The 26,422-nt window shown below is 37.0% G+C and overlaps 2 protein-coding genes across 11 annotated transcripts in view; one reads left to right on the top strand and one right to left on the bottom strand.

The window, feature by feature from the left end:
- Positions 1-26,422, top strand: part of METTL21A (methyltransferase like 21A) — a 58,347-nt gene that overhangs the window by 4,618 nt on the left and 27,307 nt on the right. For 2 of the 4 annotated variants that reach the window (XM_036858618.1, XM_036858621.1), the window contains exon 4: positions 6,099-7,736. The exons of the other annotated variants lie outside the window; for them this stretch is intronic. In XM_036858618.1, the coding sequence (XP_036714513.1) occupies positions 6,099-6,496 (398 nt within the window). In that variant the 3' untranslated portion in view covers positions 6,497-7,736. Of the gene's footprint in view, positions 1-6,098; positions 7,737-26,422 lie in introns of those variants that run through there. 4 annotated transcript variants of the gene reach the window in all.
- CREB1 (cAMP responsive element binding protein 1) overlaps positions 13,035-26,422 on the bottom strand; it is a 56,558-nt gene continuing 43,170 nt past the window's right edge. For 6 of the 7 annotated variants that reach the window (XM_036858612.1, XM_036858615.1, XM_036858611.1 and 3 more), the window contains one exon: positions 13,035-19,305. In XM_036858612.1, the coding sequence (XP_036714507.1) occupies positions 19,161-19,305 (145 nt within the window). In that variant the 3' untranslated portion in view covers positions 13,035-19,160. The remainder of the gene's footprint in view (positions 19,306-26,422) is intronic. The other variant, XR_005020671.1, reaches the window with a different exon arrangement.

The following is a 26,422-nucleotide window of genomic DNA, read 5'->3' as shown; positions in this document are numbered from 1 at the left end:
GGTTCTTCAAAGACCAACACAGAGCGAAGGACTAGTTAGTTGTTGCCACAAAAGATGGGGACTCTGGGAAGGGCGAGAACAACAGAATGGCAGACGGTGTTCTTGTGGTTGCCCCAAAGCAGAATTAATTGCGGCCTTATTTCTCTTCCCCACAGCGCTCGGTGTTCTCTGCCCCAGCTCTGTCACATTTCCCTGTAGGCAGTTGTTTCATGTGTCTGTCTCTCCTGGCAGGCCGAGGCTCCTGAGGAATGGGGCCGTGCCTCCTTCTGTGTGTCCTTGGCCCTAGTACAGCAGCTGGCACACAGTAGACACCCAAATAGTTCTGGAATAAGAGATGAACTAGAAAATCATGAAAATTACTGTTTCTGTTATAAAAATGATATAACTCTATTACAAAAATAACCCTAGAAGCAGTCTAAAAAAAAGCAAAAACCCACCAAAGATTCTGCTTATTCATGACTTTGCAATATAATTACCATTAGCATTTTGGTGTATTTCCTCCTATTCCTTTTCTCCATCTGTATGTTAATCATAGTTATAATCGTGATTCCATACATGTGCCTATGTGTGTGCATGTATATTTTCACACACATATATATGATGTTTCACTTAACATGTCGTGCACATTTCTCTGTGCTATGGCATGCTTTTCATGCTCATTATTTGTGGCTACAAAGTATTAGGCTGGAGAAATTTTGAGGCTGAAACCTAAGAGTAAGAAAAAGTTAATCTCTTTAAAATGGAAACAGAACTAGAATAGGTAGTGCTTTGGAAATGTCAGAAAAGAGGTTGATTGTTCCCCCTTTTTAAACTATTTTCATTTTTTGTAACCTTACTCATTGATTCCCGACTCTGGGGAACACCCACCGCGTGCCTGTCATGGTTCTAGAGCAGCAGGTCACTGCTCTCAGGAAGCATCCATTCTAATTCTAACTGGGGCAAGAGGCGGGAAAAGACAAATTACATTAAAAAACGCACCCCCCCCCAGTTGGTCAATGATATGCAGAATGTTAATCTAGGGTGATGAGATTTTCATGTTAAAAGAAAAAACAGCTGCTAATTCCTGGGCGGTTCCTGTGTTCTGGGTGCTGTGTCTTTATGGCCTTCATCCTCACCACAACCTGGCATAGTAGGTCTACTTGGAGCTCTTTTCAAAGTGGCGAAATGGAGGCCTAATAGACGTCAAGTAACTTGCCCAAGGTCACAAGCTAATGGATTGTGGAGTTAGAATTTGAGTCCAGTCTGACTCTCAAATCCTGGTTCTTAGTTTGAAAACCTCTTCCGCCTTTATACTACTTGAAAACTATTCTTAGGAAAAAAAATCACATCTTAAAGACAGGGTTCTGTAAGTTGGGTTGGGGTCAGGAATCTGGATTTTAAAAGCTTCCCAGGCGATTTGATGCCCAAGCAAGTCTAAGGACCGCTGTCTTAAATATAATGCTCAGCAAGAAATTGTCTTTCAGTTTTCTGTAATTCCAGTGCAAGTCTCCACTGAACTTTCAACTTGTACGTTTAAATGAAAGCTGTTGATGTCTCTACCTGGCTATTTGTCAGCATGTGTTTAAACTTGAACTCTTCTTCCCTTTCCAAACTTGTCCTTTCTCTTTTGTTCTGAGTTAGCATCACTATGCAAGTAGTCACTCAAGCCAACTCCTTGACCTGCCCTCCCCGCTGCCCCCCAGCCCTTGAGCCCTGCTGGGTCTTTTAACTATTTCTTGATTCCATTTCTCCCTTTCCATTCCCACTGTCTGGCTGGAGTGCTCATCATCTGTCTCCTGCTAGATTCTATCCACATTTCCACCTGACCTTTCTACCTCTGTCTTATCAAACCCGCTTTTCCCAATAGCTGTCAGTGTGGCCCATGTAAAATGCAGGAGTGATGGGGTGACCCTGTGCCTTCCCATTGCCTGCAGGCCAAATCCCAGGCTTCTTAGTGAGGCTCTGTAATCTCACTTTGCTGACTCTTTTTCAGCACAATTGCACTGAGTGAAGTTCCAGTGACACACACACTGCCTCTGGCCTGTCCCTTCTGCCTTGAATTCCCCTGTTCACCTCTTTCCTCTGGTTAATGCCGCATCTTTCAAGTGTAAGCTCAGATTTCCTTTCCTTCCGAAATCTTTCTTCAACGTCTGCTCCTCTCGAAGAATTTTTCCTTTGTGACCACATAATTTCCTGGCACACCCATGTTCCTATATTTTACTCCCTACACTGCATCATAATTACGTTTATGTGTGTCTGTCTCATGAGACTCTCAGTTCCTAGAGGGCAAGGACTTTCTTACCGATCTCTGTATCTTTAGCGCACACTCTGCTCCAACATTTGAATAAATTAAGGCGTTGCTTACAAAACTAAAAACTAAAAGTAATGACAAATGTTTACATGTTCTTTTTCCATTACCAAGCGAGTGACAGCAGGCTATGTTGTCTTATTGGGTCAGTTTCCATTAGTTTTTCATGAACTAAATGTTGTCTCATCTCCCTCCTTACCCAGCATAAATCTCACCGGCAGTCACTTTATTACCATCTTCACATACCATCAATACCCTGCACTTCCTTGCTTCATCCTCTTCTCTGGGCTCAAAACAAGGTTACGTGCAGCTCTCCACTTGTTCCAGGCCTGCACCCAGGCAGCTGAATGTGGCTGGAGGAAACAGACTACTTCTGGGTCTCATTTTAAATTCCTGGTCAGGACCCCCTGGGGGCTCTTCGTGCTGCTGAGGAGTCCAGCTCTGCTCCCTCTCTGCTGACCTCCAGTCCTCCTTTCTCCACTTTCACTCTGAGCTGATGACATTTCTCCTTATTTTACTGAGAAGACTGAAGCAATCAAGAGAACTTCTGTAACGTCCCGGCACTGTCTCTAACCACCCCCTGCGTCTGCACCCGCGGTCTGCCTTTGTTCCCGATGCCGTATGCACGTGGACTGTGTCTCCTCCCCGGGGCCAGCCCTCTCTTGCCTGTTCAAGGGTGTTGTTGCAGTGGTTCTGTTTCCTGCATTATCACTTTTCCCTCTTTCTACCTGGTCATTCTCATCAGCATACAAACTTGCTGTTATTTCTCCCATCCAAAAAGTAAAAAATAAAACTTAATAAGTGGCTGATTGTAGTTCTGTAGCAGGAAACGTATAAGTTGACCCTGGAATATCTTGTCGTACCAGAGAGCAAGGAAGCTATCAAGGATGACTGGGTTTGTGTCAAAAGTCCATTGGCAAAAGCTAGACAATTTGAACATCGATAATGATGATGGCATGGGTTTAAATACGTCAGATATGTTTAATGCATGAGTTCATGATACAACAACAACAAAGTAAACCCAATCTGTCATCTTTGGAGGATACCTAGAAACCAGCTCTTTGAAATCTGGTTTATAAAAGGGGAGAGAGCAAAATTTATCCTGCCTTTCCTAGTCAAACAATTCCTCTACAAAATGAATAACCAAGTAGTAATTGAAAGAAGCTTTCTCAACAAATAAATGCAAAAGGAATCTAATAAATTAAGGATCTGGGCATTGAGTATTTGTGGTTGCTCACATGACAAAAATAGAGCCTACCAGGTATTACATCCTCTTGATGCAAAACACCACCGCCACCTGTGAAATACTCTTGTTCAAAAAATCAGACTCAAATCAGACAAATTTCCAAGAGATACGGAGCACAGAGGAACATGTCAAACTATACAAATGGCATAATGAGCCAAATCTAGATTGTGGGAAACTACAGGACAGATGATTTGTTTCTTCCCTAAATTGCAGGAGAAAAAATAAATAAATACGTACATACAGGAAACTGATAGATTAAAAGAAACTTAAGACATCCTGCATACCCTTCACCCAAATAAACAAACAAAAACTCCCAAAACAAAACCACAGGCAAGATGATAATATTCTGTGAGCTGAATATTTGGGGGATAAAAATCGAGTAACTAGTGAGGGAGTGATTGCCAGAGCCAGGAGAGTGGTTACTGCTGGGTGGCCTGTGTTTGGGACTTGGCCTGTGAGCCGTGGGAGCCTGGGAGCCGTGACAGCAAGGAGGGGGCCTGCGGCTCGCCCCCCCGCATCACTGTGGACACCTCCTCACAGGTCTTCTTGCTCTGGCCTTGCCCCACTGCTAGGAATTCTGTTAAAACCTAAGTCAGATCACTAGTACTTCTGCTCAGCACTCTCCAGTGGCTTCCCATCTCACTCAGAAAAAGCCAGAGCCTTTTTGGAACTTAACCTGTGAAGCCCCAGCTGATGTGCCTCCCTCCGGTTACTTCTTTAACCTGTTACTTCTCTCACTTTGTCTCCTCCTGCTTTATCCCTCCTTCCAGCCACTCTAGCCTCCTCCTCACCTGCCCCTGTAGGCCTTTGCACTTGCTCTTCTACCTGCTAGGAATGTTCTTCCCCCTGATATGCATTCGGTTATTCCCTCACCTAAGTCACCTTCTCAGTGAGGCCTTCCCTTTCTACCCAACTCTCTTACTTCCTGATGTTTCATGTCTCTCTTTCCTGCTTTATTTTTTTCCTTGGTATGTATCTCCAACTAACATACCAGATACCCTACTTTTAAAAACACCTCTTGCTGCCTGTCTCCTCACTTGAATGTAAGTTCTGTGAGGGTAGAGGTTTTTCTCCCATGCTGTTGGTAGACACTTGGATGTTTGTAGACTTGATGGACATTATGGGGAATGGTCAACTGACATTAAGATCCTACTGAAACTCCTGGAACAGAAATCCCTGAGACAGGAGTTAGAGGAGGTCTCCATCTAAGAGCTATTAACAGGAACACTGAGGTGACATGCAAAAGACCAGATCATTCCAGTATTCCCAGCAGAGTGCTCTGTAGACTGTTAGGAAATCCAGAGGTAAAGTTCTAAGTTAAACCAGGAAAAGGCTGTCTGTGATTTCTGTTATCAGGAGAGATGAAAAGTATCACTGAATTTTGCTCATTGGGCAGCACTCTGTCTAGCAACAAATGGTCAAAGTGGTAGGTGCGTGCATCTAACAACTTGCACATTTTCATAGTATCACACTCAGGACTGAGTCAGATGTCAAACTGAATTACATACTGTCCTAATGTTACATGTCAAGATAAGAAACATTCAGTATAAGCTGCCACTGAAATGGTCTGGGATCCTCTTGGGGATTACCCATGAAGATTGCAGACTGAAGGATGCAGATGAGAAATAATTTTAGGAAAGAATGAAACATAATTTTTAAGTTTCAGAATTTATGGGGTCAAAACCAAGCAGGATTACAGGTACTATAGTGTTAATACAATGTAGATGAGGTATTTCGGGGCTGACCTTATGTGGTTGCTTCTCCTGAAGGATACCTACCAGTTCAGACTCCTCTCGGTCATATTGGTTCAAAAAGTTGGATCTCTTAGTTCATGGTAAACAACCCTCAAGAAACAGATTAATAAAATATTGCCTCATTCATTTTACACATTGCATGTAGAAACTTAGCACATAGAGAACATTACCTCACATTTTAACCTGCAGTACTTTAATACAATCTAGTCGTTTCTAACTTTACTATTTTTCAATAATTATATATGAATTGCATGAATACATATAGATTGTCTGCTTCATGACAGCATAAGGAGAGGAAGACTGAGATTTCTTAGTAGCCAGCTAATCTTTTCCTTGATTCTTTTTAAAGCTTTAGCCCCAGAAAGGAACCTTTCCCGGTTTATGGTACCTTGTCATCTTCATAATTGTTTGCTCCCAGATTTTTCATCTTTGGACTCCATTTTACCCTGAGGCCTACTGACATGAAGACGGTGACCTAATAAATGAAGTATAATGGTAGATACCTGTGAAGGGTGGGCCACTTCTGTCTGCACAATTCAGAAGCATCAGCTAGCTTGTCACCTGTATTTAATAGGCATAACTTCAGCAAACAGCAAGTGTGTCATAGAGGCAAACCAAAGTTTCACTTTTACCTGCAGGCAGTAGAGAAAGAGCTGCTGGCCATTGTTCTGACGTATCACAGCTCTCCACGAAGGCATCATATTGTGTCTTATCAGGTGGAATATTTAGAGACACTCACCCTGCGTTTAACTTGATCCCTCTACCTATTAGTTGTACTGATGTGTGCATTTACTTTCTGTCCCAGTTCTAGGTGCTCATGTGACTATCACGGATCGAAAAGTAGCATTAGAGTTTCTTAAATCAAACGTTCAAGCCAACTTACCTCCCCATATCCAGCCCAGAGCTGTTGTTAAGGAGCTGACTTGGGGACAGAATTTGGGGAGTTTTTCACCTGGAGAATTTGACCTGATACTTGGAGCTGATATCATATATTTAGAAGAAACATTCACAGATCTTCTTCAAACATTGGAACATCTCTGTAGCAACCACTCTGTGATTCTTTTAGCTTGCCGAATTCGCTATGAACGGGATCACAACTTCTTAGCGATGCTTGAGAGGCAATTTACTGTGAGTAAGGTTCACTATGATCCTGAAAAAGACGTACGTATTTACAAAGCACAGAGGAGAAGCCTGAGGGAGGACTTATAGTTGGCTATAATTTATAAGAATGTTGTCACTGAGTGTGTCAATTAAGGTCTTAGACTGGGAATATAACCATATGTAATGAAATGGCTTACTGTACAAAAAGTCTAACCAAAGGTTCTCAAAAGGCAAAGCAAATGTGCAGTTTTAAAACAAAGCAGCACTTTGTCCCATTGCTGTGACTTTTTAGTTATGTTTTACTCGCTCTGAAATTCAATTAACGTTAAAGGAAAGTGTGCGATTTTGGTTTATGTTGTTTCTGTATCCCATACTGCTCCCTCTCAATAAACAATTTTCACTGATGCTGTGATGAAGGGTTGGTATAAAGGCATCTTCAAAGCAGTGAGCTTGTTTTGGTGAGGCTAGATCCTGCAAATCATTTAAAACACATTGTAAGACATACGTTTAGCCCAGTTTTCTAATTTTCTGAGTATAAAACAAGAGGTGTAATGGACATTCCCTGAGCTGTTAATACTCTTGAAATCTTTTGTCTACTGCATTTAGGTCTTAAATACTTTTCGTTGTTTGAGATTAGGATGTGAGTTTTCTGAGGTCTCACGTGCTTTCTGGCGTAATTTCGGATTTAGGTATATAAACAAAGGCGTAAGTCAAAATAAAATTTTAGTTACTTTTTGATAGCACCTAAAATCTTGGACCTCTATGTGCTGGGAATAGGTTATCTTCAAATCAAAAGCTGTAGTTTCTCCCTTCCGCTTTACCCTTGGTCAAATGTTGCTTTTGTATTTCTTTCCTAGGCTTTCCCTGCCTCCTTATACTGCATAGGATGACAATGAAAAAAAGTTTTAAACCTCATCCCGCCATGGGAGGTTAGCTCCCCAAGTATAAGCTCCTTCTGTATTGTACTGATAATTGCTTATTCAGTGTCTGTGCTCCCCAGAAGACTGTGAGCTTCTTGAGGGCCAGGAATGCTTCTGCCTCTTTCTTTATTGCCTCCCCAGTATCTAGTATATCATAACCAAATATTCGGTGATTGAAAAAGATACATTACATTTAGAGGGTATTGATCTCTGTGTTAATTGACTGCTACATTGTTTTATGATTATCTTTGATAGACTTTGTGAAGTGACACACATACCCTGCCCTTTTTTCACAATGTAAAAGCTTAAACAACAGCTTAAACAGATTTAGATCCCAAGAATATTATAATCTCAGTATGGTATTCGGTACTAGAGATAGATTTCCTTCGTAAACCATTAGAAACAAGACCTCCTCCCTCTTAACCTTTTAATGAATATTTTGGATGTGGAAACACCAAATACATTGTTTTCTACACATATTTTAAATAGAGGTTTGGCTTTAATAAAGGTGAATTTAAAGTTCTGAGATTGTGATGTACCAGTTCAACACAATTCTGATAAATGCACGTGAAATAGAAATATCCACAGCTTACTGAATCCATAAAATGCCAGTACTGCACCATAGGCATGGAAGGTCTTTTAAAAAAAGTAAAATAAAAGCCCTGCAATATCAATAACACTATAATGAAAGACTAATCCCATCTAGGTATGATATTAGAAATGAAGATACTAATTGGAGTTCAGCTCCTTTCCTGTAACATGCCTAGCTTTGGAGGGAGGTATTAGAATGTCTCGGGGTGTGGACGGCGTGGGCGGGAGAGCTGGATGCTCTGCCAAGTGAAGTAAGCAGTGATCGGCTTCTTTTACATTTTCGTAAAACAGTGAGACTCAGAAAAGGCTGAAAGTAATTCTTTCCCCTTGGCCTACAAATAGAAGAGGTGAGAAAAATTCAGCAGGAATAGCTTGGTTGTCTAAGTGAAAATCAAATGATTTTTTTCTGGCTTTGAGTTCAAAATGTGGCCACAGGTCCAGTTCCCTAGAGAAATAGACTCAGAGGTGAAGGTTAAGATGCAGAACGTTTAAATGAGAATGCTTTCGAGAGCGACACCTCTGACGGAGTAAAAGTAGCAGGACTGGGAAAGAGGAAGAAATTGGGTTGGGATGCAGTCAGGAAAGTCCTCAGTGGAATTCAGAGCTGAGGTGGCCGGAAGCTGGGTATTGAGGCAGGGGGGTGGGACTTATATCCTTGTGTCGTCGGTCATCGGATACAAGGAGCTGAACCTTGGGGTGAAGACAATACCTGAGAGACTCAGCTGAGAGCCATCAGCCACGAACATTCCCAGAAGCAGGGAAATGAGTGCTTCAGGGATGTGTCTGTGGGGATGGGGACGTGAGACTATATCTGGATACTGGAGCACATTGTCCACTGTAGATGTCAACGAAGTTGTGACATCTTAGGAGAAAAGGATTAATTTATCCCATAAATGTGCATGCTAAGTGTGCTTGTTTTGTCTTCAAGTTAAGGATAGAAATCTAGTCTCCTCTGGACCTACTGTACTAAGCCTTGATCCTCACATTGCTCTGTTTCTTCAAACTGTTATGCAGTTAACTTAGCCAGTGGGTATCAGTAACTTTCTTCCCAGTTAAAATCAACTACCATGGCCAAGATGCTAAATTAACATATACATCAGATTCTTAGAACTAAAACTACAAAGTACGCTGTTGTCTTCTAAGTAGTTACCTCTTAAGGGTATCTTGCTTTAGTTCATGATAGAACCATCTGAATCCATGGTACCATCTTCAGATAGTTTCTAGCGGTACATTTATTCTTTTATACTAAAGGATCAGAATTATAATCGATCAAAATACTTTATCTAAGTGAACTGAACACTAGAGTGAAAACTGAGGGCAGAGTAACATTGTCTGCAATGTTTCATCTTACCAAATAGTTTATGCTCCAGTAAGACAAGGACCATACCTCATATTTATATTTCAAGTGTTAACAGTGACCTCTTCATAAAGGGAGTTCAATAAACATATACTCGTGAAAAATAGATTCCTTTACAGATCAGTTACCTTATTAAATTGCCTATTCTCAGGGATATCAAAATGTAAAGCATATTCTCAGTAACAAAATTGTTATGAACGTATATAAAAGATTCACTTCCAACATCATTTCTGTTTAATCTCTACGCTTTTAGTTTATAGTGGTTGATAGAAGCATTTTCAGTCATTTTTAAAATCAAGAAACAAAAATAACAGTTTAAGGTACCTTTAAAAAAATTCAAGCACTCTATTTTTTTATTTTTTTGGCTGCACCACTCGGCTTGTGGGATCTTAGTTCCCTGACCAGGGATCGAACCCGTGCCCTCGGCAATGAAAGTGCAGAGTCTTAAACCACTGGACCACCGGGGAATTCCAACAAGTTAAGATACTTCTAAAAATCACTTTTTCATGTACCAGTATCGGTTAGAGATCCTAGATATAGTTGGTGAAACAGACGTGTGATTTTAGTGTCAGAGAAAGTCGTAATTTTACTGCTCCCCAGAACCTCTACCAAGACAGAAGTAGCATTTTCAAGTTCTTTCACAAGAATGAGGTGAGACACTACAGTGAGTATATTTCCCTGTTGTGGGAAACTGGAGACTTGGGTTCTCTTAGCACTGACGTGAACTGCAGGAAAAGCAGGGCAGTCCTCAGGGTCTTTTTTTTTGCACTTTAAAAATTGAGGATTTGTTAGCTCAGAAGTTTCTTTCTGCTCTAAAAATCATGTTATGCTTTTCTTTCTACAACCAGAGAAGGGTTAAAATTTAACACTAGAAAAGATGGCATACTGAAAAAATTGTTTCCTAGCTGAGAACAACTGTTTCTCAGGGAGATTAGAAGGGAGAAACAGTATAACAGAGGTGAGAAAAGGAAGGGCCAGCTTTTTTGTAACTTTGTGTAAGGCTGGTTCTGCTACTTCTAATTTTTTTTCATGTAATATATTTATGAAGTGACTATGAAGTTTGACATAAAAGATTCTAACCAACATGACATTTTTATTAATTTAGCAGATTATTAATACTGCTTAGGAAACCACCTCCAAATATGAAGAAAACCATACTTAATAAATAAGTTTCCACTTTTCAGTATCTATCCTGGAGATATACTAACTTGTATATATCTATACTAACTTGTATATATCTTAACAGTCAGCAGTTTCAAGCAACCTGAATGTCCACAAAAGAGGGTACTGGTTAAATGAACTATGCTATTATCTATACAATGGAATACTTCACACCTGTTAAACTGAGGTAGATATACATATAGTGAAATACAACTATTGCCAAGACACATTCAGTGAAAAAAAGCACCATTTATATAAAAAAGGGAGAGGGAGGAGAGAAAAGACATTTACATTTGTGTGTATATGCACAGATTGTCACTAAAAGGATACACAAACTCACCCATTTGTACTGTTTAGTTTTTTCCAAATATACATATTACTTTAAAAAACTAAGTTAAAAAATAAGAATGAGGACATTATCAAGAAAGTGAAAAGAAAACGTACAGGATGGGAGAAAATATTTGCAAATCATATTATCTGATAAGGGTCTAATATGCAGAGTATATGCGGAACTCATAAAACTCAACAACAAAAAAACCATTAAAAACTGAGCAATGAACTTGGACATTTCTCCAAAGAAGTATACAAATTGCCAACAAACACATGAAAAGATGCTCAATATCATTAGTCATTAAGGAATTACAAATCAAAACCCCAATGAGATACATCTTCACATCCATGAGGATGGCTTTACTATTTTTCTTTAAAAAAGCAAAATAACAAGTGTTGGCCAGGATGTAGAGAAATTGGAACACTCATACATCACTAGTGGGAATGTAAAATGGTGCAGCCAATGAGGCAGTTTGGCAGTTCCTCAAAAAGTTAAACAGAATTATCATATGACCCAGCAATTCCACTCCTAGATGTATACCCCAAAGAATTGAAAACAGGGACTCAGAACAACAAACTTGCACATGAATGTTCATGGAAGCATTATTTACAGTAGTCCAAAAGTGGAAATAACTGCAACGTACAACAGATGAACAGATAAATTGTGGCATATACATACATTGGAATACGACTCAGACATAAAAAGGAACGAAGTACTGATAAATGCTACAATGTGGAGGACCCTCAAAAACAGTGCGCTAACTAAAAGAACCCAGACGCAAAACGTCACATGATTATGTGAAATATCCAGAATCGGTGAGTCTACAGAAAGATTGGTGGTTGCCAAGGGCTGAAGGGAGGAGAAAATTGAGAGTGACTCTTTACTGAGTACAGCATTTCATTTTGGAGTGATGAAAATGTTTTGGAACTAGATATAGGTGGTGGTAATACAACATCATGAATGCACTAAACACCACTAATTGTTCACTTTAAAATGATAAATTTTGTTATGTGAATTGCACCTCAATCATAAAAATTACATTCAAACTCCTGGAAATTACCTTTCCTCTTCACTTGTTAGGCCCTCATTAGAATCCTAAGCTCCAGTGTGGTCAATGTGCTTAAGAAAGTTGTCGAGAAATTAAAATGCAGTGAGGGGAAGGAAAATACTGATTAAGGCAGTGCTTTTCTGTGTTTTTGCCAGTTTAGTGGATAATGGCAGCATCTGCAAGGAGAAGAACCAGCCAAAGGAAGACTAGACTTAGAGGAGTAATTAAAAGTTCAGTTTGGACCTATGTTTTGCAATCAGAGTAGAGATGACAAATATGAGTCTGGAATTCAGGGCTAAAATTGTATAAACGTGTTAGAATTGTTTCCTTGGCTGTGTGTCTTAGACAGAGCATCTTGAGGACAGGAACTTCTCAGTGCCCAGAAGTATGTTCTCAACGGGTACGTATTTGTGAAATGAGCAAGTGACAGCAAAGATATGGATGGAGAGAAGATAGGCACTCGTTGCTTTTACTGGAGGTCCAAGCACCTGAACACGGTTTTGCAAGGAGGGTCAACGAGGTCCCAATTTGCTCAGCACAATCCTGGTTTACACCTCACCCTTTCACTCTCAAAAATGTCTATCTGTACAATAAATTACGTGTTACTTTTTGTAGAAGAAAAAAAAGAGGAATACAATTCATGTAATTCCTTCAATACAGTGGCAGATAGAACAGGCTTAATAAACATCGCAATTAAAAAAAGTCCTTTAAAACGCAACTGCTTATTTTCAGAAATTGAATCAATAGTACAGGAGAGAATCTTTTATTCTTGTGCTTTAAGCAAAGAGCAGATTAACCACATCTCCTCCCCTTTCCTTCCATTTTATGATCACAGAACTTTAGAATTACAAGGGGAGCCAGGAAGTCATCTGTTCTTATCAGTTCTTCCAATGCAAAGATGCGTTTTATGACATTAGAGACAGCTGACCATATGTCTCCTCCCATTGGTTGTCTCAACAGGGGAGTAACATCTCCAGATCTTCAAATAGGCACTGTTTAACCTTACTGAAAAAAGAAATCTTGTGCTAAAAACTAGGAATACAGTGAAATTAAGTAACTAAAGATATGTTCTTGTTGCTTGAGTTAGTTTTCTGTTGCTGTGCACCACAAGCTTGTGATATATTCTAGCATAACTTTTGCCCTTTAACAAAAGTAATAAACCAAGTCCACAAAATATAGCTTGACACAACTAGCGAAAACCACAATGTAGAGATCCCATCCCAAAAAAGAGACTTATGGAGTTTTTAAAAGCACGTTTATGTGACTGCACATAAATGTTTGTGTAAAAAGGGCATTATGACAGTTGATACCACAAAGATTACAGTAAGAAAAAGCACTTTATGACAATATTTCACAAATTCACAAGGATCACTTTAATATACAAAGCAATTGCTACCATTCTGAACACAAAGCAGCTAATATGTACATAGTGTTAATAAAATCCATTATAGCTCAGTACATTTTTTCTCTTTACACAGATAAAGCACAAAAAGATTTAGGTAAAAAAATTAAAACAGGGATGTTTCTAGAATGTAGGGAATTTTATTAGAAATGTATTTCCCTCACTATAATTACTTATTTAGTATTCAACTCCAATAGCAACATCAGAGTTAAAAATCAATACCCTGTTTTGTGCTGATAGTTTTGGGGGGAGGTATTCTTTACCCCAATCCTCAAGCAAAAACCAAAAAAAAAAAACAAAAAAAAAAAAAACCCACAAAACCAAAATCAAAAACCCAAACAAACACCTTTCTCTCTAGAAACTTCCCTGATTATTTTGTTTCTAAAGTTTCAAGTGATAACAGCTAGGTTAGAAATAATTCCTCTTCTTGGGGGGGGATGACAGCTGACGTGACAAATCAGTCGGGGACTTTACATGGAAAACTGCAAACTACCACTTTTCTTTGCCATCCTAACCTATACTCACAGAAAAATGTTGACGAATTATTTCCCACTTTTAATATAAATAATTTTATTACATACACACATTGGAGTGGCACCTGGATAAAAATACAATGTCTATAAAGCATATACCAATTCAATTTTAAAAACATAACAAAATAAAACCTCCCAAACACAATGATAGATCATTTCACTCGGCCAACTAATGTAAGATCATTATCTGCAGGGATTGTCTTCCTTCCCTACCAATTTTTAAACTACTTTAGATTTACTCTCACATCTCCGAGATGCTCCTCAGACACAAGCTTAGAAATGCCATACTTCTGTAGGCAAGTATTAAATAATGCCTCTATAAAGTAGGTAAAATTTGAATTTCCTACTGTATGACCCTTTCAAAGACATTTCCTGAAGACTGTTCATTTATTTTCTTTTTACTTGCTGGTGAGAATAACTCAAAATGTATCGTGTTTTACCCAGCTAGGACCTGTATGCACAGTACCAGAATGCAGACAGGTCAATATTTTCTCTCTGTGCTAAACAACTCAGCCTGTTTATAATATCAAATTGCTTCACAGGCTTTGTTCTATTTTTTTTCCTATTTTAATTTTTTTAAAAAATAAATTTCAAGCTAAAACACCTGAAATATAATCCCTCCATTCAAACGTTATCTGGTCCCTCTTAAAAGTTTGCCCCCTGAGGACACATACAAAGGCTTAAGCTACATTCACTCATCAATAAGAACTTATCATAAGCAGATGAGACAGATGGAACTTCAGCACCCTGTTTGATTTATTTGAAATTCTTCCATACTGACTCAGCTTCATGATATGTTCGACCCCTCAGGGATTAGTGCCTCTCTTAGCCGTTGATTCTAGAAAGTTAAGGAAACCAGTTCCTAGTACATACAGTGACTGTGCAGTCAACTTAAAAAAGTCAACATATCAACATTAGAAGTATTCAAGATGTATGTAAGACATCCAACAAAAAGTTCTAGTTGTGCTTTGTACAACTGACTGAACAAATTTATACCACAATTCTTCACCTACAGCCTTACTTAAGCATACCTCACTTTTCCCCTCCTCATCTGAAATCAGTCAAATTTATGCATTTTTTGATGTTAACAAAGACAATTTAAAGTGAAAAAATTTAATCAAATTATTACGTGTTCTCCATGATAATAATGATTAATTGCCTTGAGAAGTCTTTTACTGTTCTAGACAAATTCAAGGATATCTTGGGATCCTATAAACAGTATTAATGTTGGGGTGAGGACAGTCTTATTTAAAATTGGAAATAAATATTTATTCACTTGAGTTGCTTTTCCTTCTATCTGTCCATGATGAAAGAGAGTAAGATAGGGTTTGAACCCAACTTTTAATTAATTGGGCTAAGTCTAATCTAATTTCCTGATATTTTTCTTTTACAGCGTTTATAAGGCTAGCCTTTAGGTGTTAAAATATTTTAATCAATGAAAAAAGCTTTCATAAAAAAAGCCACATGATTTGAAGAGAGGAGAAAGACATAAGAAGTCAGATGACAATTAATTGATGAGGGAATTTCTCAAGTTTGCTAATACCCAAACAGGGTCATTTTTAAAAGTGCAAGTTACACCAAACATTTACAAAGAATATAATGTAAAAATAATCCAAATAAATATACAACTTTTGTATTAAGTCAATGGGAAACAATATACCAACAGTTTTCAGGGTTACAAAGGCAACAAATAAAGCCTCTTGAAAAAACTGAAAAGGTGTGTAACAGTTGTCTCTAAAACCCACTTTAATTCAAAATCTTAACTTTAAGATATTAGCCTTATTTTAATCCTGCAAAATGAAGCAGCCTTCTGATCTTCAAAATAAAGAGACCAATATATGCTGATAGCTGACTACAGCTGATCACAGAACTAAAAACATTAAAAATGAAATCTAGATTGAAGTCACTTAAAGTAAGTAGAAGCATCGTGGTTTAAACAAACTTGTTTCTTCCTAAGCCTTTGTATGATTCCACATGTCACCCCAAATGGTCAAAAGGATCAGGGATTAGGCCTGAGAGACAGAGATAAACTTCAGCCAGATGACTTCTGATCGGACAGCCTGCCTGACTGGTATTGTGCTTTCAGATACTAGCACTGCTGCTGACTTACCATCAAGATACATTTTCTGACAAAAATCCCTGCTCAAATGAAAACACCAAAAATTCTCCCCCAGGATGATTTTTGAAAAATCAGTGGTACCTTTGAGAAGCTATCTTCAAAATGTTCTTACCACTGTTATATAGCTGCCAGAGACAAAGCATAAAAACCAAATACTTTTTGGGGGGGGGGTGGTGGTTCAAGTGACTAGTAACAGATTTAAAAGTATCAAGCCAAAGAAAACTGACAATTAAAAAAAAAACACTTAGAAGAAAATCAGGAGATTAAAAAGCATCAATCATGAGTGCTGGGGTAATTCAGTCCAAGAAACTACCAAAAGTGATGCAATAAAATACACAAAAATGTAAAATTTCATCCGACCTCAGTATACTATAGTACTCAGCATTCCTGACTTAAGAGCTCTCAGAGCTTCAGATTATATACTGTATGTATATATATATATGTACACATATATTATACAAATGCCATTCCCCCCCGCCAGGAATATCTAAATGAACAGAGCACCTATGACAATATTATGGTTGCCAATATGGTACTTCAGTTTGAAAAATGAACTTAAAAATTACATCTGGTATCAATTTTTTTTAATAATGTGAACACATTGGATCTAGCCCTTTCTAAACCACTTTTCAGTTAAACACTATCAAAGCCTGAAAACTCATAAGAGCAATATATAAAAAATAAACCCCTCCCACTTCATTTTTATTAGAGTTAATCTGTCCTATAGATAAAAGTGCCACATGGCCCTATATTTGCAAAGTGAGCAATACCAAACTTGCTATTTTCTAGGCAAATCAGTAGCATATGTACAGATTCCTATGATGACATTTTTATTCCCTTTTGGCCAATATGAAGAGAAAAAACATTTATAATGTGGCCACATGTTATTGGCTATAAGATTTTTAAAAATTATGTTTTCTTAACAAAGATTCTCAAAGTTGCATGCTTAAAAACAAACACCTTTTTCCCAATTCTCTTAAAAAAAAGTTTGCTCAAAATATGCTTAATTTCTATCTGTATAAACTGAAATCTTCAAGTCTCTCCAAGGGTCTAGACAGATTTAGCAACAGAATACATTTCTTACCTCACCATTAAGTAACTGACTTCAAACCAGTGCAATCAGTCTTTTATAACTTATAAATTCAGCCAGCTAATATGGATGTGACTTGCCTTGATTTATCAGGGACTAAGAGGACCACCAACTTTCTAATTAAATAGAAAGCCTCAACTTTTGAAAGCATTTAACTTGCTAAATACTAGGCAATTTTCATTTATAAAGCTTATGACTTTTAAAACGTTCACGTCTGACATTCTGACTCATTAAGAAAGACTTCTAGTTTGTGAATTGATTTGTGATTTTGCTTGGTTTCTATTAAACCAGTTTTGGAAAACTGACACATCTATGCAGGTATACAAATAATTTTTACACTATAACTTTCCCCATTAGCTCAGCAGGATAAACAACAAAATTTACAGTCGTTTGAAAGCCTTCTTGAGAATCTGGTGAACTGTCCAGATATAAGACTACATCACTCAATTCTTAGAATGGTGCTCCTTCATAAACTCTGTTCATCCTTGAAAAAAGACAACGGTTTGTTACAAATAAAAATATACCATTTACAAATATTAATTAAAAATCTTACTTTTCAAAATGGACTCAATAATTAACACCCATATCTGCATATTTTCTTAACACATTAACAAACTTAACTTTTAAAAACAACCCATGACTAAATATAAAACATTAAATTCTAGACTCTCTTTGAAAAAAGAAATACCTTCTCAAATGAGAAATGAGAAATTATCTAACATTATGTCAATTTCCAATTTTTCAAATCCACCTCAGTCTTATTTTTTTTTTAAAGGGTAACTTTTAAATTTATCAGGCTTAGTGAATAAAATGAGTATTGATAATTAAAAGTAGTACTGGAAACAATGTGTGATACATACAAATACAGAATGTTATAGGTAAGGAATTAAAACAGGTAGCTCCTTTACAGAATAACAAAGGATATATAGCATATTGGAAAGCTAAAGCACAGCTATCCTTTTATCAATAGAAGAAAACAACAAAAAAATGTTTTGCAAGAATGACAATCCAAATATTGTACAGCAGTCATTCAAATATGTCTGAAGAAAATTATTTTCCTTGTGCATATCTAATACTGTACTTTAAAAGAACTATATCCTTATAACTTCTTTCATTAAAAAATTCACTACTCTGTTAAAGTATGTTAATATGGAAAAGATTTAAAATCAGTATTTTTCTACAACACATAACATTTTATAAACAAATATAGCACTTTGCTTTAACATCTTGAAGGCTTTCCTGTTGGTGGTATAATATAAGTGCAAAGGGGAACAGTTTAATTAGAAAAACCTTTTAAAGTAAATGAGTGACAATATAAATATTTTTGAAGGCGATGACAAAAACATTTATTTAAAAACCTTGTTATATAACTCAAGGGACTGGTTTACTAATGAGCATCTTTTTACTAAGAATTTAGTACTAAACTAAAACAAGCTTTGTACTTTTACTTACTTTGATTTAATTTAAAATCAAATACCATGCTTTTTCATTCAGTTGGTTACTTCTTTTAATGTATTCAAAAATGTTGAACACATACAGAACCGAATTAAGAAGCAACAACTGCCCTATGGAAGAGCTGTAGTTAATACAGAATATTTTTAAGAACCAAGGACAAGTTTTCAGTATTGAAGAGAATGTACATAGAAAGCACTCCGAATTCATTCTTAATTTCTTCAACACCATCCTAAAATTTTTTTTTAGAGGGTATGTCTCTTAACAATCTTACATAATTCACAATGAAAATGTGAAAACACGTCAATTTGGCAATCAACACGTCTTCATTGCACCTACTTACTTTATGCATGCGGCCCACACATTACTTCAGCTCAAGAGGCTGGGGTAATTCTGTCCCTAAGGCAATCAAGGAGCTCAGCACAAACCTTGAAATCATTTAAAAAAAGATTTTCTTTTCCTCATTTCCCCCATCAATTTACAAGTAAACAAATGATTACTTCTTGAAGAAGGCGGGGGGATAAAAAGCAGAAGTCTCTTCATGATTCGTGGTGCTGAAAATTTCTTGAGGGGAGAAGTGGAGGCAGGTGTTGGAGCATTCACAGTTTAATGCGAAAGCACAAATGAATGAAATTCTGTAGTTGCTTTCAGGCAGTTTTGCGCATAGAAAAAAAGAAATGTTTAGAAAATAAATGTTTATTTCGTCTTTCTGGTTGTGGCCAAGCCAGTCCTTTTTCCACCATAATAGGTGAAAATTTAAATCCCAAATTAATCTGATTTGTGGCAGTAAAGGTCCTTAAGTGCTTTTAGCTCCTCAATCAGTGTCTTGTTTTGGTTTTCAAGCACTGCCACTCTGTTTTCTAGACATTTCACATATTCTTTCTTCTTTCTACGACATTCTCGTGCTGCTTCCCTACAAGCAAAAAAGGACAGGAAAAATTATGCAACATTTCTGTATCATTTATTTTGTGTTAGATAGAATACATTAAAAAAAAAGACTTAGCTCAAAGCAACAGACGTTTTAATATATTATAGATTAGGCATTTGAGAAAAATAAACAGAATGACTTGGAAATTGTCTAATGTAAAATTTTAACATACCATACAAAGTTGATTAAAAAAAAACATTCAAAGCACCAATTTTAATTGATGGGGCAGAAGGGTGGCAAGCATTTTCATACTAAATTAAGAATTACTAATTTTGGCGCAGAATACAAAGTTCAAATGAGCTTTAAATAAAAAATAAAAAGAACTCTTTAGCTTGGAGAGTGCCTCTTAAAGCTTCTCAAAAATTTCTATCTAAATATTTTTAGATAGAATGAAAAGATTCTCCTAGTGGATTGTATGGGCGAAAGGATAGATACACAGAACAATGAAGCATGCTAGACACCCCAGAAACAAACCTATACAAATACAGTCAATTAAATTTTGACAAAAGTACAAGGGCAATTCCACAGAGAAAGGATAGTCTTTTTAACAAATGGTGCTGGAACAAACAGGTGTTCATACAGAAAAGTGAACCTTTTACACATTTCACACCTTATAAAAAAGTTAATTCAAAAGCGATCACAGACCTAAATGTAAAACATAAAATTATAACATTTGATATAGAGCAACTGGAACTTTCATACATTGCTGGTGGAAATGCAAAACGGTACAGCCACTCTGGAAAACAGTTTGGCAGTTTCTTATAAAGTTAAATATACACTTACCATTCCATCCATCCAGGCCACTCCTAGATATTTACTCAAGTGAATTGAAAGTTCATATAAAAACCTATATGTAAGTGTTTATAGTAACTTTATTCATAATCCTCCAAAACTGGAAACTAAGATGAACTTCAAGGTGAATGGATAAATAAACCACATCCATACAATACCAGGGATAAAACTAATTCCTGATTCATGCAACACTATCAATGAATCTTAAATGCACTGTGCTAAGTGAAAGAAGCCAGATCTAAAAGGTTACATACTATATTTATATGAGATTCTGGAAAAGACAAAACAAAAAGATGGAAAACAGTTCAGTGGTTTCCAGGGGCTGGGGGAGGGGGTAGAGGCTGACTACCAAGAGGTATCACAAGGGATTCTTTTTAGAGTGGTGTAAATGTTCTGTATGGCACTGTGGTGGTAGACACATAACATTATATGTCTGTTAAACCCCACAGAAATATACAGCACAAAAAGTAAAGTAATGAAAATTTAAAATAAAAAACAGGATATCGGGGAATCCCAGAATTGAATGAAGATTTTGAGAAATCTAACTTTACTATAAATGTATGTATATGACATAAGAGGGTGGAGAAAAAAGCAGCAGAGCTAAGTAACTTTGAAAACAGTGCTTTCACTGGTACTTTAAGGCTAAAAACAGAAAGAACTGTATATAAATGCTATACTGTAAATTTGTTTCTCACAGGGGTACAAGTTAGCAATTATGAAACTATTTTATATGATACTAGAGTTTAACAAATACATAAATAAACCATCTTTAGTGGGAAGCCAAGTTTCTGTCAGAGAACGAAGTTCAAATAAGCAAAGGGGGGAAGGGAAGGCTAAAATAAGCCCTGTGGTTACAGATTAGAGTCAGAGTGATCAGTACAAACATATTTATTATAGTAATGTACACATACAGAAATATAGTTGTGTGCATACATGGGCGTGTACACACACACACGTGTATATTTCCTAGCTCTGTCCTTTGAGAGGGCCTGTGAAACCTCAGTAGCAAAGAGCACAACTACTGCCTAACTGATTTCTAAATACCATTTTCCAATGAAACAAACTAGGACTCACTGAATAAATGGCTGATTTCAAGGCTAAAGCAGGGAAAACACAAGATGAGAAGTTGAACCCAGATGATCCTGTAGGGCCAGAAAGTAAAGATGTGCTTGAAGAAAAATAAGACGCCATCTAAAGGACATAGGAACCAACTTGTAAGAGCTCCCGATGGCCAAAACAGGAATAATCGTATCATAATTAAATAATATTGAATTACAGCCCAAAGAATAAAGTATCTATAAGACCGTACTGATATAAATAAATATGTGGGGAAGGGACAAATTTTCCTTATAGAAGAATTCCAGTTAGTAAATGTAGAAGGGATGGGGAAATAGAAAATCCTCATTAGAATATCACAGTAATAATTACTGCAGGAAAGATTCCCCTGTGAATACTAAAATTAGTGGGGAAAACTTGAAAGAGAAATAAAATATTTGCATAGTCTCCAAGCAACTCTGTGAAAGCAATACCAATTACCATGTTGGTTTTCACCTATGACCACAAGTTCTTTGATACTCTCCTTTCCAGGAGGTGGAGTTTAATTCTCCTCCCTTTCTAAATCCGTGACTTGCTTCTAAGGAATAGTGCGCAAAAAGAGGAAAATGATAACTGCAGCGGGAGCACTTGGACAGCACTTTAACCAAGTGATCAAAGTTAACATTGCCAGTAATGAGTCATGCTGGTATGTGCTCCCTGATATGAAGTGACAAGAAGGACAGACTACATCTCTGTGGTATTCTTCCCCCAAATCCATTACCTTCATCTAATCATAATAAAAACATCACACAGGCCCAAAGTGAGGGATATTCTGAAAAAAACTTAACTACTACTCTTCAAAAGTGACAAGCCCATGAAAGACAAGGAAAGAACTGTCACAGATTGGAGGAGATGAGGAGCCACGATGACTAAATGCAATGTGGTACCCTGGATTGGATTCTGCAAGAGAAAAGGAATAGAAGTGGAATAACTGAAGAAATTCACATAAAATGGATAGTGCAGTTAATATTATACCACTATAAAAAATACTATGTTAATTACTATACAGAGTATATGACAGAATGTTAATTTCTTAAGTTTTGATAAACACAGCCTAGTTATGTAATATGCTAAACTTACAGAAAGGTGGATAGAGAGTATCTGGAACTCTGTACTATTTTTATAACTGTTCCCATAAGCTAAAATTATTTCAAAATAAAAAAATAAAAACTGTATACTAAAAATGTATTATTTATCTTTGCACATATGTATTAGGGGAAAAAATTATACAGCAGAATGTTAACATTTTGGGTGGCACAATTAGTGGTGAGTAAATATTTTATCTTATGTTTTCTAATGTGCTTATAATGAGCATGTTTTACTTCTGTAATAAAAATAAAAATGGGATCATAATACATATTCTTTGGTAACCTGCTCTTTTCCACTATGAACATCTTCCCATCTCAATAAAAACACATCTCCATTATTAACAGTTGGTTTTATACAGTTGAAAGGATGTACCTTAATTTACATAGCATACACTTTAACTGGTTTGAATTTTCAGTTTTTTTACCCCATTTCTAATTCATTTTCTTTGAATCTACTTATTTATATCCTTAACTTATCAGTCTCCTGACTTTGTTAAAATGTTTCTAGTTTATTGTTTGCTTTGCTACTTTATCTTTTCCTTGGCTAATCAGAGGTTTCATATTTTTAGATGGTCAAACCTACTTAACCTTTTCCTTTATTACTTCTGCTCTTAGGAAACCTATTAAATTCTTCCTGCACTCTAAAATTTTAAGACTAGAGGTGCTGGGTTGTACTGCTTCCATAATTTTTTACTCCTCCCTCCCTGTGGGAAGAGCACACCATTCCCATTTCACTGACATTGGGCTTGTCCTAGCCTGTGCTTTGGCCTATGGTACCCGAGTGGACATGATGTTCACCACAATCAAGCAGATGCTTCAAAAAGCATTTCCCCTTTCCCTTTGCTACAATAATGACAGGACTCGAAGAGGTGCTCCTCCTTTGGCTGGGAGCATGTGGAGGAGAGCCATAGCATGACTTGCAGCTGCCAAAATGTAACATAAGTGAGGAAGAAATTTTTGTTGTTGGTTTTTTGGTGTTTTTTTAAAATAAATAAATAAATAAATAAATTTATTTATGGCTGTGTTGGGTCTTTGTTGCTGTGCGCGGGCTTTCTCTAGTTGCGGCGCGCGGGGGCTACTCTTTGTTGAGGTGCGTGGGCTTCTCATCACGGTGGCTTCTCTTGTTGCACAGCATAGGCTCTAGGCGTGCGGGCTTCAGTAGTTGTGTTATGTGGGCTCAGTAGCTGTGGCACATGGGATCTTCCCGGACCAGGGATCAAACCCGTGTCCCTTGCATTGGCAGGCAGATTCTTAACCACTGCGCCACCAGGGAAGTCCTTGTTCTAAGACACTGAGATTTTATTATTTTTTGTTACTGCAGCAACATAAATTAATGTAACCATCTATACTTTCTTTTAGAACATTTACCACTTATCTTCATTTTTGAGTAAATGGCAATTTGAATGTTATAGAATTTGGGGAATCACAACTTTTTCTTATCAAGTTTAGAAGACAGGCTGTGTTTGAGGCACATAGGGACATTTATCCTCGTGAATATGTTCAGGAGGAGAGTGCTTCTCTAACTTTTCCACCTAAGTAACCATAATGGCAGAGGAAACTAAATATGGGAGGCACAGTCCAAAGCAACTGCTGCTGGTGTGAATTATATCTTTAAGTTTACCTTAAAAATGTTTTTTCTCTCAAACTTTTGAGCCAAATAAATATTCAAGGAAAGCGTTCCATGTCTGCCTCTTGGTGCTACGTACCTCCAGCACACTGCCATGTGTTCTGGTCTGAGTGGCAGAGCAGGAGATGATGGTTGAATCTGACAGGTAGCAGGTGCACAGGCTTTGGTGGCAGAGCAAGGCTCATATCTCAGTTCTACCCATTTTTTAAAAGGTGTGACCTTTGGCAAAATATTTACCTTCTTTCTGAACCATATCTCCTCTGTAAAGTGGACATAAGCTTCTTTCTCATTGTGGGCAGAACTAATAAAATATGTAAAGAAACGAGGTATCATGTCCAGCACATACCGTGACCTAAATAAATAATATCTCAAGGGAAAGGTCAAAGCCGGAATATATATAATTAGGTGGTATCAACATATAGGTGATGCCTGAAATACATAGGTATGGATGAAAGTTTCAAGGGAAAATTTGAAAAGTAGTCAGAAAACCAGGTGAGTAAGCCAAAGAAGAGTTTAGAGAAATGAGCAGTCAAAAGTGTCAAATACTCCCGGTAAAGGTAAAATTAAATGAAAAGAGAATACTAGATTTGCCAAATGGGAAGGTATCTGTACCTTTTTATAGACATTGGAGTGGTATGGTGGGCACAGAAACCAGATTCTAGTGAATGGAAGTTGAAAAAGTAGAAGCAGCAGATATCTGGGAATAAAGGGAAAAGGAACTATACCAGAGTCAATGGGAAGTTTCCTTATAGTGAAATTAAATCCAAGCCAAAGTATTTTATTAAAGAGTTCACAGTAAGTCAGGTGGCTTCCCTGAATATCTCAGGCAAGCAGAGGTTGTTAGGAACTGTAGCTATGTGTTCCCTGTCCCCAGCTTGGTGTGTATGTGCCCAGTGTGTGTGTATTTGTGTGTGGGGGGGTGGGAGGTGGGGGGGTGAGAATCATAAATCGCACGAATAGAGGAAAAGGAGAATTTGGTATGCCTGTCAAATTAATGTGCTTTCATAAATGGGCAGCCCTCTATACACCAGAGCAGACAAGAAGCTGTAGTGCTGCCTCCTCACCCAGCTTACAATTAAGCTGCTTCTTAAGTGATTTCTGTGTAAGGGGAAATGTTTCTGTTCCATAGAGCCAAACTACACAGACATAATCTGAAGTCCTTTGTTGCTTTCATAATCAAGAGATGTATTTTTTACCTGACTGCTCTGTTGTGTCTGCTGAGAACTGGTTTCTTTAGTAAATGCTGTTGTCTTAAACTTTATAACCTAGCCTTTACTTGAGACTTCTAATCAGACTTGCTTCTAATTTTCAAAAGGGTTACTTACACATTTCCTTACAAACAGTAAAAAAGTTTAAACACACAGTTTAATTTATACTTTAAAATACATTTAAATATGAACACAGCTTTTATGCTTCTGTTTATTATTGTAGCTTAAATACTTAAAATCACAGATTGATGGAGCACAAATGAAGTAAGTTACTCAGCTTGTTTCCAACTCTTTTCCTAATAATCTGGAAAAAACTGTGCCGTTTCTGCCTAGGTGTAATTTACCAACATTCTATAACAGCTAGGAATATTTTAGGAATGAAAGAGGTTGATCTAAGCTGAAACATGAAATTGCACAAAAACAGACACTTCAACAGAGCACTGCAGTTACAAAGTGCTTTCAAAGGAATTATCTTATTTGACCCACATATTTGACCCACAGAGCAACCCTCTGGGTGGAGCAACCTTCTGGGTGGGTAGTGGGATCCTGTTTTACAAAGGAGAAAACTGAGGTTTAGAAGGTTATGTTCTTCTAAAGTCACAGCAAAAGGGGTAGATCTAGGACTTGAATCCACATCCTCTAAGTTCAACCTCTATGTTTCTTTCACTTTATCATAGCATTTGAAGAATCTTGGGGTGAAAAGCAGTGGAGTATTTTCAGTTTCAAACTTTTAATATCTTTATTTTCATTTCCTTTGGTTTGTCTTAGGTCATTTCTGTATCTTAAGCTGAATATTTAAATCCTAAGCTAAATAAATAAAAATACTAAGGTAAATATAAGTAAATAAAATTTTTTATTACGTTTTATTGATGACAAAGCCATTTACAGCTATGAATTTACTTTATGGGAATAACTTTCCCACATTTAATAAATTTTCGATATGTAGCATTTTCATTGTTGAAGACTAGTTCTATTTTAAGATTTTTGTCAATAATAAGATATTCTCGGCATTAATCTATTTTTGAAGAATCTTTATTTAGGTGTTAAATTGTTATTATTTTGAGTAAAGATAATATGCATTAAAACTAAGACTGGCCATCATACATTTACCTTATTACAAATACATTTAATATAAATAAAACTTAACACTTAATTTTAATATATATATACATGAAACTCTTAATCTTACCAATACTACTCATGAAAAGAAACAATTTTTAAATAACCTAGTTAGTTGGTTGAAGCAATAGTGAAAATATAGCAAAGTTGTGCGTTAAATCTCCCATGGGGAA

This window comes from Balaenoptera musculus, chromosome 7 (genome assembly GCF_009873245.2).
Source record: "Balaenoptera musculus isolate JJ_BM4_2016_0621 chromosome 7, mBalMus1.pri.v3, whole genome shotgun sequence".
Lineage (NCBI taxonomy): Eukaryota > Metazoa > Chordata > Mammalia > Artiodactyla > Balaenopteridae > Balaenoptera > Balaenoptera musculus.
The sequence above is the reverse complement of the archived record's forward strand: the minus strand, read 5'-3'. Positions and strand labels throughout refer to the sequence as shown.